Source organism: Nannospalax galili, unplaced genomic scaffold (genome assembly GCF_000622305.1).
Source record: "Nannospalax galili isolate Female #2095 unplaced genomic scaffold, S.galili_v1.0 scaffold1097, whole genome shotgun sequence".
NCBI classification, from domain to species: domain Eukaryota; kingdom Metazoa; phylum Chordata; class Mammalia; order Rodentia; family Spalacidae; genus Nannospalax; species Nannospalax galili.
Window position 1 is genome coordinate 758,525 of NW_008340640.1, and position 21,230 is coordinate 779,754.

At 40.5% G+C, this 21,230-nt stretch overlaps 1 protein-coding gene across 22 annotated transcripts in view; it reads left to right on the plus strand.

Moving 5' to 3' along the window:
• Tcf4 (transcription factor 4) overlaps positions 1-21,112 on the plus strand; it is a 353,045-nt gene extending 331,933 nt beyond the window's left edge. For 14 of the 22 annotated variants that reach the window (XM_008835657.3, XM_008835659.3, XM_017798846.2 and 11 more), the window contains 5 exons: positions 13,292-13,427; positions 15,418-15,577; positions 18,946-19,175; positions 20,260-20,400; positions 20,592-21,112. In XM_008835657.3, the coding sequence (XP_008833879.1) occupies positions 13,292-13,427; positions 15,418-15,577; positions 18,946-19,175; positions 20,260-20,396 (663 nt within the window). In that variant the 3' untranslated portion in view covers positions 20,397-20,400; positions 20,592-21,112. The remainder of the gene's footprint in view (positions 1-13,291; positions 13,428-15,417; positions 15,578-18,945; positions 19,176-20,259; positions 20,401-20,591) is intronic. The other 8 variants (XM_008835658.3, XM_029564768.1, XM_008835654.3 and 5 more) reach the window with 1 other exon arrangement.
• Positions 21,113-21,230: the final 118 nt, after the last annotated feature.

Consider the following 21,230-nt stretch of genomic DNA (forward strand, 5'->3'; position numbering starts at 1 on the left):
CCTGGCAGGTCATCACGGTAGGCTCAGAATTGAGGAACTTCTCCTGGCATATGGTGAACAGAGGAATTGCCACCTTCAATCTCCCTCCTCTTTGACTTTGCAGATTTTGATTTCATAAAGTCCTATATATGTTTGGGTACATGGTCCATGTGTATGCACAGAATCCAGGGACATTAGAGGCCATCTCAGCCCCAGTCTCCCTACAAATTATCTGTCAAAGGATCAATCAGCTTCTTCCTTCCCCCGAGGAGAGGAATATCTCCACAAAGCCCATTTCTATCAACTGCAAATTCTCCCTCTTCCCAGCTCACATCTGCTGTGCAATATTTTTTCTCTCCATTGCAGTTGCTCCCAATTCCAACATGATACACACTTGAGGGACTTTTAGTATTTGAAGAAAACCTATTCAGTGTTTTCTGTCCTTTAAAGTAGACATCTATATCTTCAAATATATAACATAAAAATAAAACTTCTGGTTCCCCCTCAAAAGCCCCAGGACTTTCTAGTACCTTCTCCCTGGTTTATGAAAGATCCTCTTTCTTTACTTCAAGAACTTTATATTGTCTAGAATCTCAATCTGAACATAGTACTCAAGGAGTTATTGAGGTAGACTAGTGCAAATACATCCCTTCTTCCATTTTACTCATTCTCATAAACCTTATTTGCTATTGTTGATGCCTTTATGATCATCTTGCTGGCGTATATTCGACCTGTAATCCTCTCCCATCTATCAGTGGCAAGCCTCCCTTACTGTCATTGTCCTCCACGTAGTGGTGTACCTGTTCTGAACTTCACATAACCCCTTGGATTGCATTTTTCATCTGTCCATCTGTTTCTAGTCTACAGGTCTACTTGAGGTTCTCATTCAGTTACATCCTCTGCCAGCTTTACTGTTGGCAGATGTGATGGGTGCTGTTAAAGCCCACATCAAAGCCACTAATAAAAGTGCTGGCCAGGAGAGGACATAGACCAAAAAGCCCTGAGACCAGGAGTATGTTCATTTTTTTTCTACACTGGCCCCTGCTCTTGCAGTCTTCTGTCTCATCCTGTTCTGTCCCCTAATTCTGCTCACGCACTATGTCTTTTGTTATATGGTCCCCTGTGTTGCAGTAAGAGTCCAGACACACAGCTCAAATAGAGTTTGTCTAGAAGAACTTGTTCCTGGTTAAACCAAACGGAGTTTATGTGGTCATTGATGTACTTCAGAGCACATAGACACTGTTAAAACCTGTTATAGAATCTTACCCAGGATCATAATCCTCCACGTCATAATTTCAGCAGCTACTATATTATTGAGGCTTTTTAAAATCAAGATATTTGCCTATCTAGTATTCTGCTATCTCTTTTAATCTCCTTGATTATCAAATATTTCTGGGAGTAGACTAGTACTCTCAACCGGAAGTCTTTGTCTCTATCACCATCATATGTTAAGGAAAACTAAGGGCAAAAAAGGAAGAAAAGAGACTTTAAAACTCTCTTAACCAACAGTAGCTTTAGGATCATCAAGCTCCTGCCACTTGGTGTTCTGCATTCATTCCAACAGAAAGTCAGAGCCTTGGTATACAGCCACAGCATGAGACTGGTTCCCTCAAAGAGCACCTTAAGAGCAGTGGCTGGGATGCCAGCTCTCTCCCTGCCCCACCTCACCACCATGGGTCACATGAGGTGCATCCCCTTCTTTCCCCCATAGCTATTTATTCAAATTCAGGCCCCGTGACATGGAAACTGTCAGGCTGTCTGCTTGGGTGTTTAACCCCAACCCCTGCTCTCTGTGCTCCTAGAACAAACAAACCTGACTTTTCTCTCTCTCCTAAAGCATATGTTTAACATCCTGTAGCCATGAGCTGTGAGTAAATAAATTTTAAAAACCTGGCTGGCTACCTTCTCCACTTTTGTGATATGAAAAAGAAATAGACATTTAAAACAAACCCTACAGCCTTGTTATATTTTTATGTTGATTTCTTAAATCATGGAGGAAAAGCGGGCAAATCCTTTGAATAGCCTAGTCATCATCTTTTTGTTGTGGTGGTGGTGGTTGTTGTTGTTAAACTTTTTACTCGGTGCAAGGACACAATGCCAAACTGCCTGTGATTGGGCACAGGAACAACCCATGCACTGGAATATAAAATGTGATATGAGTTCTGCTTTCCCAGAAAGCAGATTTTTCTGGAGAAAGAAAAGCATGTACTGTGTACATTTGAAAATCCATATTTTCGTTGACTCTTTGTACATCCCCTTGCTTCCAATGCCGTGGGGGCACTCAGAGGCAAAAGAGAAAATCTCGGATCTCATGGGACTTTATCCTGGTCAGCCTATATATAATACATGCCTAGCTTTGGTACTAGGGAGAATTAGTGGCTCAAGAGGTGTTCCCACAGCTAGGAAAAGCTTTCTGAGCCAGTGTCATTGAACTTACTTTAGAGTCAATGCCGAATTTCACCAGTTAGAGAGAAGCCGAGTAGAGAAGCCATTGCTGAACCAGAGAATAAATAGGGTTTTTAAGGAAAGAAAGAAAGGCGCTTATATGCACAGAGAGCAGTAAGGAAATTGCCTGATGGTCCGGCCTTGCAGCTGGCAGCCGGTGCTGTGCCAAGCCCCTCCTCCACAGCCGGCAACTCCAGCAGTTGGCTTGAACATTGCACGTGTGAGTCCACAGGAAGAGCGAGTTTTCATGTATATTTTTTACATCCAAATTAAATTAACTCATGGAATTTTCCACCCTTGGGAATTAAAGTAGCAGCTCATGAAGTAATTCAGTTATGTCATTCATACCAAAACAGAAAATACTGGTACAATTTGGCACTGTTTAAAAGCCAAGACAAGGCCTTGGCCATTTTATATTTCTTCAAATTCCATGGCCGTGGTGTTATTTTAACTTTTATTGCGGCTGTAAATTTTTCAAATCAAAAGTATCCTAGTTGCTTAGAAAACAGGCGTGTAAAAAATGGAGGCACAGCAAGACGAGGGTTTGGGCAAAGAGCAGCTTTTGGGGTAAAAACTGCAAGGTGGAGGCTTCATTTTCTGCCGGACCTAATTGGTTGACATTCACAGTTGTGCTTAATTATGGCTTCCTCTCTTTCCATAAATCATCCAAGAGCTGTAAAGCTGAGTTTAGCCAAAAGATCTGGCCAATATTAGTAAAAGGACATCTTTGGGGAGGCATTGTCCTGCTACAATAGCCACATTCACTTGAAAGCAACTAATTGGATGTATTGTGAAAAGCCACAGAATTGAGTTTGCACATTTTCATTTCACATGCACGCCTTCTCCCAGCCTCTGCACACGGGCCGCTCTGGTGTGGGGCTGCAAGTGTGTGAAAGTTATTGGAGAATGGTAGTCTCTGGGTAATGTTTCTGTAAGCTGCCCAATTTTCCCCCTGTAGTCTAGATGGGAAACAGCTGGGTTTTGTTTAGAAAGCTGTTGAGAAATGTCTGAATCTTGAGATATAGAACTGAGGTCACCATTAAAGCAGGTGCTCCTGGACAAGTGAGAAAGCTCCAAGGGGCAGCCGGCTCGGAAATCTGCTTCAATGGACTTCCTATTAGAAGAAAAAGTGTTGAAGTTTGCTCCTTTATTTAGGACACCAACAGGTCTAAGTGAGTAATCGCATTAGCAGTGCCATTAGAAGTAGAGTATCTTTGAACACAGCCAGCCTTTTAGTGAATAATTAGCTCAGTCTGAAAGAATCCAAAATGGTCATTTCCTCCACAGGGCTACAGATCTAAGGGTCCAAGGCTCTACTGCCCCTCAGAGATTTTAAGGGCTTGAATTTCCTCTTTAAGCACACCAGTAGTGAAAGAACCCCTCTTCTAAATCAGTCACACCCTAACTGCCTGAGTCTCCAGTGTTGTTGGAAGCGGTCAAGGGAAAAGGGAGAAATGAAGCCTGGCTTGGCAACAGCCATACCAAAGTAGTTTTGAGAAAAAGCAAAACAAGAAACATGAGGAACCACTGAAGACCAGGGTGCATCAGGTACCCACCAGTCTGAAGATGAAAGGAAATAAGTCCCTCTCCTGGGTCCAGGCAGTTATTAGCAGCTGTTTAGCCAGTCGGGAATAGAGATTAACATTAAAAAATTTTTTTAAGAACTAGAAGAAAATTTGTTTGGGAAGTTGGCTCTTCATTTGAAGTCTGCGTTGCCAAAAAAAACTTCCTTTCTCAGAACACATGTACTAGAGTTGAGCAATGTTATGATTCCCTGAGCACCACAGGATTACCAAAAAGTCTGTCCCCGTTAAATAGTACAGAAAAGGGCAGAGAGATGGATGGGCAGGCGCTTGCCACAGGCACATTCCATGATAGTTTTTACAAGATGGATCTCGCTGTTGGGTCTGTGGCCTGTTCTCCAGCACAACTTACAAGGGACTGTTCTGCCCCTATGGTTCACCTTCCCCACCCCCAGCTGAATCTTTACCATGGTAACACACAGTTAGACTTTACACATGCCTGCTCTTTGCAGGTGACCCTCCATGAAATAATCAAGGAAGGTGCTTAGTCCTTTGTGATCCTTTGGTCTCAAAAAAGAAAAAAAGAAAAAAGAATTGGATATTGGGTGTTTTTTTTTTTCTGCCTGATTTAATGCCACTCTTAATGTCATTTTCTTTTATTAAATCCTTTCTTTTGCTTTTGATCTTATTTATAGCAGCCACTAGTCATATGGAAACTATTACTGTATAGCTAGAGATGAAAGACTTCATTGCAGTTAAATAAGAGTGAATCATTTGGGCCAATAATGCACATACAGTGAGGTGCCATGTGTGTGCAGAATGCCCGTGCTGTTCACTTTGTAGCAGCATTGTTGAGCTTTAGAAAGGTCTTTTCAGAAGTCTGCTTTTTGTCAGAAATATGTAGTCTGGCAATATGAAAACACATGTTAACACACAGTCCTTAGCTGCTTGCCTCTACACACACACACACACACACACACACACACACACACACACACACACACCCCCGCTCCCTCCACACACACACACACACACACACACCATGCCATCTAATGCCATTTATTGAGGTAAAATATAAATTTTCAATTACAGTTGGGAGGTTATGTGATTAGTGTCAAATATCAGACTTTCAGAGATATGTCTAGAGAACTGATATCAAAATTCTCCTTGTCCTTCCTAACTTATCTCTGTTCTGGCTTTCCAGAATAGATATGACTTCATCATCCTCTACAACCCTATGTGACCTCGTACTCTTTTATGACATTCATCTTATTTTGCCTTATATTAAAATAATATCATGCCACCATTAAAATATAACTGTCTGCTAATAGATGTGTCTGTATTTCATTATTTTTTTTTTCCTGTGAGTACCTAAAGATCTCTTTGGATATTGACATCTGAAAGGCATTTGTTGAATTAAATGGAATGTTTATTATTGAATAGAAACATTCCAAATGTGTATTTAACAATATCAAAGGTTTTAGATGTCAGACCTAGTCTCCCAGATACATGCCATGTGTGCTATCATTGGTGTTTAGGGAGCATCTACTGACACACTGTAATGACAGTGTTGTATGGTGATCTACATATAGAGCCTGACTCATGACACTCACAACCCAAGGCAAATATTGGCTTTATGAGTAGCAAAGTTTAAAGTCTATGTGTAGTGCTGCTGGACAAAGTCCTTAAATGTGTTTTACTGATAGTGTCTTTAATGAATAGTCAGAGAAGAATCTTCCCCAAGCACAGCAAGATAATGGAAAAATGCAGAGTTCTGGAGAACAGCATGGTCTTGAAGGGGCAAGAGGCAGGAGTTCTGTGGATCTAATGAAAGAAAAGGTTAGTCAGGAGAAGAAACCAACCAACCCAGCAGACAGAGTAGGTAATGTGGACCATGGTAATGTGGAAGGGAGCCCAGCAGGAGGAGGCAACTGAGATGGTCCCCAGGTATCCAGAGATGCAGTAGAAGAAGATGGAGCTCTTAGATTTAATCTATAAAACAGAGCTAGGTCATGCTGAACCTTAACATGTAGGGGCCGAGCCCTGGAAAAGAGGATAGCATTCCAAAGATGAGGATTTACAAAATAATGGGAGAGAGAGATTTCATTCATTTCGACAAAATTCTTTATGCTTTTGTCCTTTTACAAATATTTTGCAATAGGCGTTTGTTACATAAGCTGTACAAAATAAGGAATGCATTTTAAAAGTAAAAGCTGCCTCTAGTAAGGGACTGCTTGCTGGCTACAGAGAGTTTTGCATGGAGGTCAACTGCAAGATTATGCACACACAGGTGCACTTTGGGGATCAAAATTTCAAGTGTAAATCAAGTGTTTAATTGACTTTTCATTCACTCTAAGAAAAAGAACCTACTTAAAGGTAAGACTTTGCCATAATCCCTGTGCTAGGTGGCCTTGATTCTCTATGGCTGTTTTGTTTTTGTTTTATTTCCTCTCTTTGAAGCAGGATCTCCCTGTAGCCCCAGCTGTCCTGGAACTCACTATGTAGACCAGGCTGGCCTTGAACTAACAGAGATGCGCCTGCCTCTGCCTCCCAAGTGCTGGGACTACAGGCATGCGCCACCATGCCCGGCTTCTATGGCTGTTTTAACTCTAGTTCTATACAGCTGATTTAGTAGCCTGCTACCTGGAGCAGAGAAGGGATGGACTGGTCTATCCTAAGCTCCCAACACAGTTCCCTCTTAGTCTACTGCATACAGCTATTGTTTCCACTGTAGGAAAATGATGCAAAGAATCAGAAGCAGTGGAGGGTGGAAAACAGAAGAGAGAAATGAAACTATTTTTACACATGGACTTAGAAAAAGAAAAATGAACTGAATTCAGTTGATACCAATTTGCATCTTTCGAACCATATCACAGAATCATTCTTTATAACCGATTTGATGGCTAGTCCAAGAGTTTCAGTCTAGTTGGTCATGTGACAAAGAAGCACTACCAAAGTTACAGATCCTATTTAAATCATCTTGAAAATTATTTTGTTATCTAGAGAATAAACATTAAGTAAATCTCCTAGAATTACTTAAAAAGAATCATATTAAGTTCCAGATATCAGTGAAGTAGTGAGATACCCAGAAAAAAAATTAGGGGTTCTCCTGACAGAAGTCATCTCACAATATTTGAAGAGTGAAGTCAGAATCCAAAAAGAAGAATAGAATCGAGACCTGACTTCAATGAAAAGTCCTTTAAGTATATAATTGCATGAGCAATACAGAAATTGTACCAAGTACCCTGGCTGGTAGGGCTGTCTCCCACAGGAGTTAGCTTTAAGAGTTACATCTTATTTCCACAGGTCTCTGGGCTTCTGTATATCCCTTACAATTTCAACCTACTGCAGGTTTTCCATGGTCTTTGAGCTTTATCTATGAACCACTAAGAAAAGTTTGCGTACCAATTTCTGCCTCTTACTGTTGGCCTAAATGGAATTTTGTGCATAGGAGAAAATAAGTTTTCTTTCCTCTGATCTGACAGAGATCTAGCAAGGTAATTGAGACTGAAATCGAGCACCCTATAACTGTCATGTGTAATTCATATTTCATGAGGCGATTACCATTGGACACCAAAACTGTTTGCTGTGTCAATAAATTCTAATGACAGGAAAGCCCCCTCAACTTGTCTTTTGTGTTTTCCAAAAAAACACAGGAGAAAAGTAAAAGGTATCATACTGACTTTTCTGGTTACTTTTATCCTTCCTAAAAAGTAGAAGTTATTAGTAACAAGCATTAGTGTTCAGTACACCAGAATGTTCCAGTAACCCATCTGATTCTGTGCCGTCATCACATGAGTCTAGAAATGGATGATGTTTGCTGAAACTTTCCATCCTACTCGCTTTTAGAAGGATTATGGTAGAGGAGGAGGAACTGGGGTCTGAAAGCCTGTTTGGAAGCAGTTATCTCTGGAGATAACATTAACTAGGATTGAATAACTGCCAAATGAAATTTAATACATTTTCCCATCCATGAAATAGGCCTCTTAAATACAGCAGAATAATTACTTTCACAATACTCCCTGGAAACAAAGAGAGCAAAAGCATTGAATGTCTTTTTTGTTTTTGGTGTTTGTTGTTAGCTTGAGGATAAGGACAAGGGTATTTACCAAGATGCTGTATGCATCCCTGAGTAAAATCAGCCTGGCCAGCAGCCACCTAATTTGAAACTGCATGTCTTTTAAATCTGTTTATGTTGGAAGAGTCGTGGCAAATATTAAATTTTGTAATTTAGTTAGATGTCTCGGCCTTGGCCTGAGTTGGTCAACTCTGATTTCTTTTTTCTATGATAAAGGAAAGTAAAATGATCTTCAGATCTGTGCATGCATGTACATGCGTATGTATAGGGTATGTGCATCCATATATAAACATGTAATATATTTGTCTATACATGTACTTATGACCTGTACATATACACACAGTTTTAAAATAAAAGCCCATAACTTACTTTCCTAGGTATATATTTATGTGCCCGATCAAAGTGGTCAATCAATATCATAAGCTTTCTGAGTTTAAGATCTTTTTTAGTTCTCTGTCCAGTTGTTGGGTAATACACTCAATCATTCTTACCATTAAATTTCTTCTCTAAAACACAGAACTTGCCTTAATTTCTGAGTCCCTCCAAGCCCTTAAAGTCTCTGTTCTGTGAATTTAACATGTGTCTTAATATTCTTCAGTATTATTTGAAATTACATGGTGTTTATATGATTCAAAAAAATACACATCTAAACATACTTAGGTATCCCCAATGATAAACTTACACAAAAAAATTCAAGTACTTGTTCCTGAATTTGAATATACTATAACCTGTGATACAAAGTAACTTAGATATTTGCATATGTATGTACTATCCATGATTTAGCAGTTCTGCAGGAGGAGCAGGCCAAGGCAAGCCATGTTAGGCAACCTGTTCTTATCCCTTTGTCCTTTTGTGACTCATTGAACACTTTGAGCATAGAGTGTTCTATTCCTAGTATGACCCATTTCAAAGAGAGAAGCTGGTGTGTCAGATGGTCTTGACATAGAACTTGGAAATCTTCACACCAAGAGGGAGTTTGCAGCAGGTACAGAGCCAGAAAGAATGTGCCCAAGGACACTATGAAAGTCTGGGCTGGGGTCAGGAGGGGCAAAGTCAGAGAAAGACAAAGGTTTGCAGAGACAATAGTGAGGCTCAGTGCCCCATGAGAGACAAGGAGTGGCCTTTGGTCCCCAGAACTCCTGGGCCCGAAACCCAAGTTACAGAAACCTGTATGATGAATCTTGCTTTATTTGACCTCCAAAAGTCTCTGGCATTTCTTGTTGAAACTCCCACACTAAACTGACCAGTGCACAAAAAAAAAATCTCACAAGGGTCATTGTAAGCTATTGAGGACACAGATCGCATCTGACTTACTCAACCCTTTCTTCTCAGCATCTTGCAGAGGGACAGGTATGGACTAGGTTAGAAAATGTCTGTTTAATTAGTAGATGATCTCTGATCAAGCAATCGTTAATAAATAAATGTTAAATTTCACTTTTAACATAAATACTTAAAGCTACATTAAAGTGACAATGAGGAGAGCTAACTTAGTAGCTGTAAAATTGACTGTTTTCACAAATTGACTACTCTTGGATTTAGAAGTTTATCAAAACAGGGCTATTAGTGAAATAAGAATTTTCTGGAAATGTATGACTTATCACACTTAAAATCAATTCATTGGGTTAAAGAATCTTCTTTTCCTAGTTATATATTTATTATATGAAAAGTGAACAAATCCATGACATGTGTGTAGAGAGAGAGAGTATTGGTTCCTGTTTTGATAAGTACCCTAGTGATAGATTTGCACTAGCCTTCTACCACCATTCTGTCTTGTTTCTAAAAGAGAAGAAAATAGGGTTAGAACATGCTGTCTGTGTGGGTTTTTGAATTGGAGTGGTATTCCACAGCCACAGGCAACGGAGTTGATCAAGCTCATCGCCACATGGAGTTGGACCCATCCAAGGTCATTCATGTGACCCAAAATATGCATAGTTTACAAAGGAGACAGTGAAATATCAAAAGCAACATTGACCCCCAACTTCCTTTATGGAAAATGAGTAAGAATGATGATCTATAAAAGACAAAATTAGATAGTTTATAGCCCTAAAATCCATACAAAAATATACTTGATTCTCAAATATATTGTTAAAGATTTTACCCTCAGTAAGTAATGGTAGCTTGTTTGACGCTCTTTGAACTTCATTGGCTATCAGTTTTGTGAAATATGCATGTATTTTCAGTTGAAGCATTAAGTACTGTGTGCAACTGTTATGTAATTACCATGCACCAGTTTTATATATAATACTAAATTTAAATACCAGATGTAAAATACCATTTAAAAAATTTTAGGGACTGGAGAGATGGCTCAGTGGTTAAGAGCACTAACTGCTCTTGCAGAGGATCCGGGTTCGATTCCCAGCACCCACATGGCGGCTACGAACCATCCTTAACTCCAGTTCCAGGGGAAATTGAGGCCCTCTTCTGATCTCTGCCGCACTGCATGACATGGGTGCACTCACATACATGCAGGCAATACACTCATACACATAAAATAAAAATAATTTAAAAATTGTATGTGTATGAGTGTTTTGCCTGCATATGTGTAAGTACACCCATGTCATGTAGTGCCCACAGAGGGCAGAAGAGAGCATTACATCCCTGGAACTGGAGTTATAACCATCGATGGCTGCCTAGTAGGTGTTGGGAACCAAACCCGGCTCCTCTGCAAGAGCAACCAGTGCTCTGAACCGTCTGTCCAGCCCCTAAAATACCATTTTGCATATAATACTAGAATTGTTTATGGTAAGCCTGAGACTTACTCTCTGACATTTGTCACTGCTCTCATTTTGCATTAAACAACTTGCCATGCTTACTTAGACACCTAACAGAGAAACATGAGAAAAGACACACATTGCCAGATCTCTGACTTTTCTACATTTTTATCCCTTCACCCTTACTTTCATAATCAGCTAAGACAAAGAAAATACAAAGTTCAGTGGTTATGAGTTCTTTTTTTTTTTCCCCCCTTTTATGGGAACTAATGTAAATGTAGTCTAAAGGGGGAAAATATTCAAGATCAGGAGCTATTTTAAATGAAAAAAAAATGTTAAATTACCTCACAGATGCCTACAAAGAAGGCTTGTGCGTATTCAAAATTTTGAAATAAGATTTTGAAATAAGAGCCTGTGTCTGCACTAAGCTCAAATCAGGGATTCCAATCTAGAATTACACTTTGGAAATTCAAAAAATTAAATCTATTATGTACCAATAAGTGTAAGTCAGCATGAAGGCAATTCCTTAAGTTCACATTGGTTGGTAGGCATTAAGAGCTATCATTTGATCAAATCCTACAAAATTCAGGAGTTCAGGACAAGAGCCAAGACTGAGAAAATCTTCCACTGAACTGTCTTGTAATGCACAGGTGTAGAAATGCTTGGAAATGCACCTTGTTCCAAAGAAAAATAGAAATGTCTAAAGAGTGAGTGAGGCATGGCTGCAGGAGTTAGGTGGCCCTGGCTTGCCTGCAGGAGAGGATCTGAGCTCAGAGGAAAGACTTGTAATGTCCACCTGGTCAATATGTGCTTTATGCTCTGTGGAGACCCAGTTTTGAAACTGGGACCAGTGAATGGGATCTACCTCCAGGCCTATCTGTGGTCAAAACAGAATGAGCTGCTTAGGGAGATGAGAGTCTGAGGACATTTGAAGAAATTCTGTGGAAGCTCAGTAACCTCCATTCAGAAGTTCATGAGCCCTGATGCCCCGGTGTGTCAGCTGAAACTCTCATTTATACTTTCTGGTGCTCACAAGCTTTTAAGTCCTTTTACTATTCTGGCTGGCGTTTTGAATCTAAACAGTTAGCGTGATTTATATGATCTTCCTCCCAACTCCTTCCCTGAATTCTTTCCATTGTTTTCTTTTGTAGTGTATGTGTGTTTATAGATAGTATATGGATAGTTGGTGTGTGTGTGTGTGTGTGTGTGTGTGTGTGTAGGTGGTATGTAATAGTGTGTGTGTGGGTGTGTGTGTGTGTGTGTAGGTGGTATGTAATACTTGGTTACTTTAAGTAGTTGACCTAGTCCTGTGATTTTTGACAGATGTTCCCTCACATTTTTACCGTCATTGCATTGTTTCGAAATACTTATTTAAAACAATTTGGTAGCAAAAGAGTAAAGATTTGTGCTTTGTGGGTTTATATTTTTGGATTTTAAAAAGTAAACGTTGATTCACAGCAGTATAAATTTGTGGATAAATGTTTGTTAGAGTTAGATTTACTGTCCAGCATAAATACTGAATAGTGGGCTGACAAAATAACCACTTGGAAATAGAAAGGCAAATGTGAGTGGTTCCTGTTCCCTTGGTTTACAAACACTTAATGGTTTTGTCCTAGGGCATATCGTATAAAGTCAGCAACTGCTGTCACAGTGCCACAAGTTCAACAATTCTGAACTCCAGAGCATGTAGTACTACTTAATAAAAACGCAGCAGTATTTTTTTTTCAAATCAAGTAATCATGCTGAACTCTGTAATTTTATTCTTGGAATCATAAAGAGTATTTACAATATGGTGTCTTTCTAGGAGCAGCATAGTCGGGGGGGCAGGGACTGGAAAAGTGTCCAAACAACCTTGCATGGCAATGATGGTATTACTGGTGTGTTTAATAAAACCTTTATTGGTACATTTTCCGGTGTGGTGGCATTGGCAGAAATGGTCCCCCTTTGGATTTGGAACTCAGCAGCTGATGAAATACAGTAAACATTAATTTGGAATGGGCTGCCAGTTTTGGAAAGCCAGGTGACATTTTATTATATTTGTACCGAGCAGGGGCTATGTCCCATACTGCTGGAGCTTCCGCTGTCAGAGGCTTAGCTGGCATTATAGAAAAAAAAAAATGGCAGGCCTGAGAATCTTATCCCCTGAAATGAAAGTCGAATGCCAAATGGAAATTCCTGTAGGATTTCCGATAGCAATGGGGGAATTGAGAAGCCCACAATTAAGCATATGGGCATTAAGATAATTGTCAGATCTGTTGGCGGACATGATAGAAGACAGATGGGTACGAATCAGTGCGCTCCACTGCAGCACCCTGGGAGACAATTTGACGTTTTACCTGCCTGAGCTACTCTGCCGTATTTGTCACTGGATGTAAGGCACAGCATCTTACTGAGTGTTAAGTGTGGAGAACTATAGGTGCATGTGCAGTCCTCCAGCGCCCTCTAGTGAAATGCATTGGGAGGATGGTTTTCACAGGCCACCCCTTCCTGTATCACCTCCCCACTGCCCCTGTTACACCCTCCAGCCCACACTCTGCTTCCTCTCATGGTTTCAGGTTGGGGCCCATCGTGAAGATGGTGTGGCTCTGAGAGGCAGCCATTCTATTCTGCCAAACCAGGTTCCAGTTCCACAGCTTCCTGTCCAGTCTGCAACTTCTCCTGACTTGAACCCACCCCAGGACCCTTACAGAGGTAAGTCTGCCTCAGAAAGCACTGTGACCTGAGGTAAACAATAGACTTAGTGTTGATGTCAGGCTTTCTTGGCAGTCAGCCCTCAGGAAGCACTGGCAGAAAACCAAGAACCAAATTTGGTACAAAGATGGTAAGTAATGGGAAAGTGCTAGAACTTAACCTGCTAATTGTGTTTCTTCTGTAACTGTTTTCCTCCAACATCCTCTGAAATCCCAGTCCCGTTTCAGTAGGGAATGAGACAACAGACTGATGAGAGGAAATTTTATTTTAGCTATTTCCACATTTTAGTCATTCAGTCCCTCTAATGTGGTTAGTTGTGGCCTGAAAATGAGGTTTCCAAATGGATAGGAAGGAAATTGTTTTTGTTGCTTAAGATGGAAGGAAATGTAGGTACATTTAAAAAACGGAACTGGGTTGGATGCTTTTCATTCTAGAGTCATCTAGTCCTGCAACAATGCCTTGCCCCTCTGATTACAAGAGGTTTTCATGTCCTCAGGAAGTTGTGCTATAATGACCAGATTTGGGTTCCGGCTTCCTCACTACTCAGTTGAACGACAGTCACCTAAATGATGTTTTCTCATTCTGTACATGTTTAAAATCATCAAGATAACACTAGCTAAGGAATACCTACATCCAACTTTTCAACTGCTGAACACTGTAAATATTTCACTATGTTTTACATATACAGGTATGCAGTTCATTTTTACCTGAATGGTAGCTGCAATGTCATGAGCCTTTTCTCTTACTTTTACTTTCTCTTACTCTTTCTTCTGTGGTTCTCAAACTGTAGCGTAACTGTGGCCTAACAATCTAGTTAAAATGTAGATTCTGGTATGGCATTGATGGACTTCTGCATTTCTTGTGGCTCCCAAATGCTAAGAATGCTGCCAGCTGATGGAGCAAATTCTGAGTCACAAGGTTCTAGAGTACACAGATTACAAGCAGAAGGATATTCTTGATAGATTTGCATCAACCTGAGACATAGAGTATATTAAGGTTATGCTTGAAAATACACTATAGGAACTGAATGGATGGCTCAGTGATTAAGAGTGGTTACTGTGCAATCATAAAGACCAGAGTTGGCATCCCAGAAGTAGCCATATAACAAGCTGAGCATCCCATGCATGTCTGTAGATCCAGCTCCAAGGGAAATGAATACAGGATGATCTCATTGGTCATTACTGGCTTCCAACCTAGCCAAGGAAACACAGCTCCAGGTTTAGGGAGAGATCCTGCCTCAAAGGAATAGGCAGAGAGTGATAGAGGAAGACACTGGACACCTTCTTCTGGCCTCCCTGTGCACACAGGTGTGTGTACCACCACATTTATTCATTCATTCATTTATTTATTTGTGTGAGTGTACACTCACACAAATAAATAAATGATAATAAATAATCTTTGAAATGAAGAATGAACACGAACACAAGCAGTGGAGCAGTGATAAAACCCCAGATCGTGCCCACAAGCAGCACACCACCTTCCATATGTACCATTTTTAAATGCTGATTACTCTGCAAAGATAAGAGAAGCCTAATTTCAGAATATCATTAGGGTATCTATTGAAGTCTTGACTGTACATATTTAGCATACTCCCTTGGAATTATATTTTCAGGACATTTTTCTATTAAATCATTGCGTATGGAAGAAACTCAATATAATAGCTGATATTTACTCGGGTTCTTAATCAGAACATTGAGGTATGTGATTTTCATGATTATGATTTTCATTGCAATTAAGTTGATGTTTTGTAGACAGTGAAATTACCATCTACTCCAAAAGATTGCAAAATAGAATTTAACCTCAGAGCCAATGCAGGGAAAAACTTGTTTCCGCAGGTGCATTTTTGAAACTTCACCAGGAAAAAAGTGACAGGAGGATCACAGTTCGGCGGGATGGATTGTTTGTTGGCAGCTAGCACTTGAGGATGTTTGAGCATGTGCATGTACCTGAACCTCTGGTGTCACCCCGTCTCTGTTTTGTTTTTCTCTAGGCATGCCACCAGGACTCCAGGGGCAGAGTGTGTCCTCCGGCAGCTCTGAGATCAAATCCGATGATGAAGGCGATGAGAACCTGCAGGACACAAAATCTGAGGACAAGAAATTAGATGACGACAAGAAGGATATCAAATCAATTACTAGGTCAAGATCTAGGTAACAGTATATAATACTGTCGCTTCATTTAATTCCTTTATTGGACTTTGATGAAGTGAACAGAACAGGAAGAAACTACTCAGTTTTTTCCTGGCAGGTAAATCCACAGATAAAAGGAAAACACACAAGGCCTGTTCTAGAAGTACTCAAAGTATCATTTAAGATACCTGTACTCTAGTGAGCCTGAAGTGCCCTTGAATTTACGAATTTGGACCCATTGCTAATTGCACACCATAAAATGATTTGTGCCTGAATTCAAGTGAAAACAGTTCATTGTTAAAACTCTATTCTTCAAATTTGGTCAGAAATGTTTTTTTTCTAAAATATTTCTAAAAAGGGATTTTAGCCATGCTAAAGAACCAATTGATGTATTTGCAACTATAATATTTTTCTTACCTCTAAAGTAAGAAAATTCTGATTTCCTAGCTTTATTCTAAATCTGTTGATGTATATAAGACTAATTCCAATTTCTTCCTCTCCACTACAGAAAATAGAGCTGCAGGGAAACAGCTTCTGGTCGATGCTCTGAAATATCTGATACCTTTAAATTAGATGTGTCTGCTGATCAGGTGGTTTGGGGGTTCCACAGCACTCTTAAGCTTTGCTGTCATCACTTTGGGTTTTCTTTGCAGATTGCCCAGTTGTGCTAAGACTACAGCTTTTGAAAAGGCTATGGTTCTCTCAAGGACTCTCAAAGATTAAATTTACTCAGCCTTTTCCTGTCCTTCTATCAGGACAGATGACCCTCTGTGATCTGCTACTAATTCCCAAAACAGTAAATTCTTCTAACTTTCCTCTCTCTCATCACTGCCCATTTCTCCGTTTTGTGGCCACACTGGTAAGAAATCCCAGGGTGGGGATTTCATATCTTTAGCAGCTTCTCTCTTAGTGGAGTCGGTTCTTGGTAATTCAGTGGCCATAATGTGTACATATGAATGGGTTCTTTGAAGTTTCAGAACCCCATTTATAAGTGCTCTTGAGAGCCTTCTTGTTTTACATGGTATTTCCAAGTTGCCTCCAAAGCTGTGTTGTGAAGCAGTGCCCTTCAAATCTAGTTTAAGTTCATGGCCGATTTATTTATGTGAAGAACTAATTCTAATTAATAATTAACCTGAAAACCTTTGGAAGAGAGGTTCTCATTTTCTGCTTTGCACTGTATAAGATCTGACACACGTTCACGATCTAAAAACATTGCCAGAGTAGCTTTTGGGTGAGCCCAGTCAAGAGTCAACTCTGTTCCCTTTAGCTTATCATAACATTTTGCTTACTGGTGTGCAGGAGTGAATTAATAAGCAACCCGCATTCCCCTGCCACCAGCAGCGGTCCCGGAGAGACCCGCAAGGAAATGAGGATGATCAGGAAGCAGAGAAAGATAGGCACTGGCCGTGGTTGTTCCAGTCAGGAATCTATTGGTCCCACCTGGACCACAGTGACACCTGGAAGGGAGGTCACTAGGGAGCCAGAGTCAGGTCCTTCAGCATTGCTCCTTGGTCTTCTACCCCTCAACCTCACTCCTAAGTGTTCTTGGTATCCACAGGTCCTCATGAGCTGTGTGAACTCAATAATTCCACTCCCAATTCTTGTTGGTTGGGATTTCTCCAGGGAGTCAGTCCCGTTTGCAACTTGGAGGCTGCCTGAGGATTTTTTTTTTATATCTTTGTAAATTTTTTTCTTAGTGTATATTCATTACATGTAGTGATGGGTTTTGTTATGACTTTTCCTTTCAAATATATTATGGACTTTGGCCATCTTCACACCCTGTTGTCCTCTCCTCTCCCTCGCCTCCTTCTAGTGTCCTTCCTTTCCCCAAATATTCCGGTATTGGGAAAACTGGATATCCACATGGAAAAGAGTGAAGCTAGATCCTGCCCTGTCTCTCGCGCTGTATAAAAATCAGTTTAAATTGGGTGAAAGACCTTATCCTAAAACTTAAAACTCTGAAACTGCTAGAGAAAAACATAGGGGAAACACTAAGATATGGGCGTAGGCAAGAGCTGTGTGAATAGGACTCTAGTTCGTCAGGGAGTACCCATCTAGAAGACAGCAGCTGGAGCTTTGAAATCAGCATTTATTAGGTGCATGTCGATTTGGGTAGATAGTCCTCCGTGTTTCTGGTTCTGAAATGCTAGGTTTCATCATCTTGATTCTATGAGACCCAGGGAATTTAAAGGTCAGCACATAGTACTTAAATCTCATATATGTCTTGGCCTGGACTTCTCACTGCCCTGCTGTTTCTTGTATCAGGAAGTGAGTTCTTTTTAGTGATATCTTTTTTTTTTTTTTTTTTTCTCATGTCTATCCTCATTCTTGTTCATGGTAGTTCAGTCTAGAGTTCTTTGTTTTGTGGTGTCTTTTTAAGACAAAACATCTCCCTCACCTTTCTTTTCTTTATAATAGCCCTTGAGATGTCGCAAATCCAAGTGCCACGAATCCATCTGTTGGGTGATAAGCTCTCCAGATGGCTTATCTGCCTATTTGTTGCCTTTCACTGCAGAGTTTCGGATGGGTCACTATGATTCCAGAAATGGTCAGAACCAATCTTATCCATACTGAGCCCAGCCATGCCTTTGTGATGAATCATAGATTATTTTGGTTCTCACAGAGAATCCTGTTTTGCTTCATTTGTGACTCACAATGAGGTCATGATCAGTATAAGGAGGTGTTCAGGTTTTGTACTATGTTACATAGCTAATGTCAATTTGGGTTTCCCCAACTTATTTTAGAGTTCATAAACCCCAAATATGAAATGATATGAAAGCCCAAGAAATCATGCTTTTCCAACTTTTTATTTAAGATGTGGAGGAAATGAAACTCACACAAGGTTGGTGAACTGGACAATCCAAAACCAGGCTGGATATGGTTTTCACTCTGATGTGTTCCATTCAGGATTTTGTTCTGACTTTTATTAACCTGACTTGTATCTACTATGATCTATCAAAATCTATTTTCAGTCATTTATTTTTCCCTAGGTTTCACATATCGCAATATAAAAAATCTTTTAAAAGGTCAAACTTAAGCAATTTTTAAAGTGTCATCATGAATCCGAGTTGCCACCAGCATACAAACTGGACAAGGGTGCATGTAATCGTCATTTCCCCTTGGTATTCCCTACATAGAGATGAATACATTGGCCCAGTTGGAGCCAGATCAGTCTCTCCTGTTTGATTTGGGTCAAGAGACTGGGAGCGACCAAAAGTCTTGTGTATGGATTTTCTAAAACAGCCCGAAGGTCATGTGGATAAAATTCTGCCAAGGACACAGACATTGATGGAACAGTTCTTTAACAACTCTGGCAACAAAACAAAGTAATATAGGTACTTTCCTTTCCCCCACACCATTAAAAAATGTCACATCCTCTCGTCCTACAGCAATAACGATGATGAGGACCTGACCCCAGAGCAGAAGGCTGAACGGGAGAAGGAACGGAGGATGGCCAACAATGCTCGTGAGCGCCTGCGGGTCCGTGATATCAACGAGGCTTTTAAGGAGCTGGGCCGCATGGTACAGCTCCACCTCAAGAGTGACAAGCCCCAGACCAAGCTCCTGATCCTCCACCAGGCTGTGGCAGTCATCCTCAGCCTGGAGCAGCAAGTGCGAGGTCAGTAGACAGATGTATGCCTAAGCACCCTCCAAATAACTGCTCAGATGTAGACAGTATGGAACCCCCCCTGGAACTAAGTTGTAGGATATTATCATAACGTTACATAACAACTATATTTGTGCTCTCAATCATATTTTTACTTGATTTAGTTGATTTCATTCTTCTTTTGTGTGGTTATGTGGTGGATGTGGGTGGGAACAAGTATGTGCAGGTATTTGAGGAGGCTAGATATCAGCCTGGGGTGTCATTCCTCAGGAGCTGTTTACCTTGCCTTTTGAGACATGGTCTCTTACTGGGACCTGGGCTTACTGGGTAAACTAGGCTACGTAGCAAATGAGCCCTGAGGATCTACCTGTCTCTAAATTTCCAGTGCTGGAGTGCCTTCTATGTGGGTGCTGGGGATTGAACTCGGGTTCTCATGCCTGCACAGCAAGCACTCTATGGACTGACCTATCCCTCAACCCATTTGTTTTAATTTTTCTTTTTTTTATAAAGATACTTTATTTAATTTTTATTCTATGTATATAAGTGGATTGCCTGCATGTGTGTAAGTGCACCCATGTTGTACAGTGCCCACAGAGGTCAGAAGAGGGAGTTGGATTCCCTGGAACTGAAATTATGGATGGTTTTTAGCCATTGTGTGGGTGCTGGGACTCAAACTTAGGGCCTCTGTAAGAGCAACCAGTGCTCTTAACCACTGAACCAACTTTCCAGCCCCTTAAGTTTTTTCTTTTTAAGGAAGGGTCTTACTCTATAAGCAAACCTAGCATTCAATGTAGCTCCAGCTGACCTAGATTTCTATATAGCATAAGCTGGTTTCCTGCCTCTGCCTCCTAAGTGCCCGGATTTCAGGCCTAAGCCATTATGTCTGACTTTTTTTTTTTTACTGTAAAGTGGTGGTACACTTTCGGCGGCATGCACTTCACAGTGACCAGTCAGACGAGTCACCTTACCTAGCTGCTCCCCTCCTTTCGTGGTGTGAAATCTGAGCCAAAGAGTCCAATATATACAGAGGAGTCTGCCTCCACCCCCTGTCATAGCCCTGCCCTGACTGGATACCCTATGTTCTCATGTTCCACAGAAAGGAATCTGAACCCGAAAGCTGCGTGTCTGAAAAGAAGGGAGGAAGAAAAGGTGTCCTCGGAGCCTCCCCCGCTCTCCCTGGCTGGCCCGCACCCGGGGATGGGAGACGCATCAAATCACATGGGACAAATGTGAAAGGGTACGTTGGGTCAGTTTTCTGCAGTTGCTGCTCGCTCATAATTCCCAGCAGCATCCATGAGCATCAGGTTTTATCTAGATTAGCAGACATTTTCCTTTCTTGCAAAAAGAAGGCTTTTCAAAATCATTATTAAAATACTCCTCTTCACTAGCTATATTAATGATTTTTTTTCTCTCCTTTTCTTTTCTCAGGTCCAAGTTACCACCTTGCTTCATTAAAACAAGAGACCACTTCCTTAACGGCTGTATTATCTTAAACCCACATAAACACTGCTCCTTAACCCCTTTTTTTGTAATATAAGACAAGTCTGAGTAGTTATGAATCGCAGACGCAAGAGGTTTCAGCATTCCCAATTATCAAAAAACAGAAAAGGAAACAAAAAAAGAAAGACAAAAAGTGCAACTTGAGGGACGACTTTCTTTAACATATCATTCAGAATGTGCGAAGCAGGATGTACAGGCTGAGACACGGCCCAGAGACTGAATGGCAATCTCTCCACACTGTGGAACAATGCATTTGTGCCTAAACTTCTTTTGGAAAAAAAAAATATAATTAATTTGTAAGTCTGAAAAAAATATTTAATTTAAAAAATTGTAAACTTGCAATAATGAAAAAGTGTACTTCTGAAGAAAACTACATGAACGTTTTTGTTGGTATTCAAGTCAGCTAGTGTTTATAATTACTGGATATTGAATAGGGGAAGCTCGGCTGCCCTCGTAACAAAACCAGCAAACGTCCTGATGACAACGAAATGATGACATTAGCCATTCCTTAGGGTAGGAGGAACAGATGGATCTTATAGACCTATGACAAATATATATATAAATATA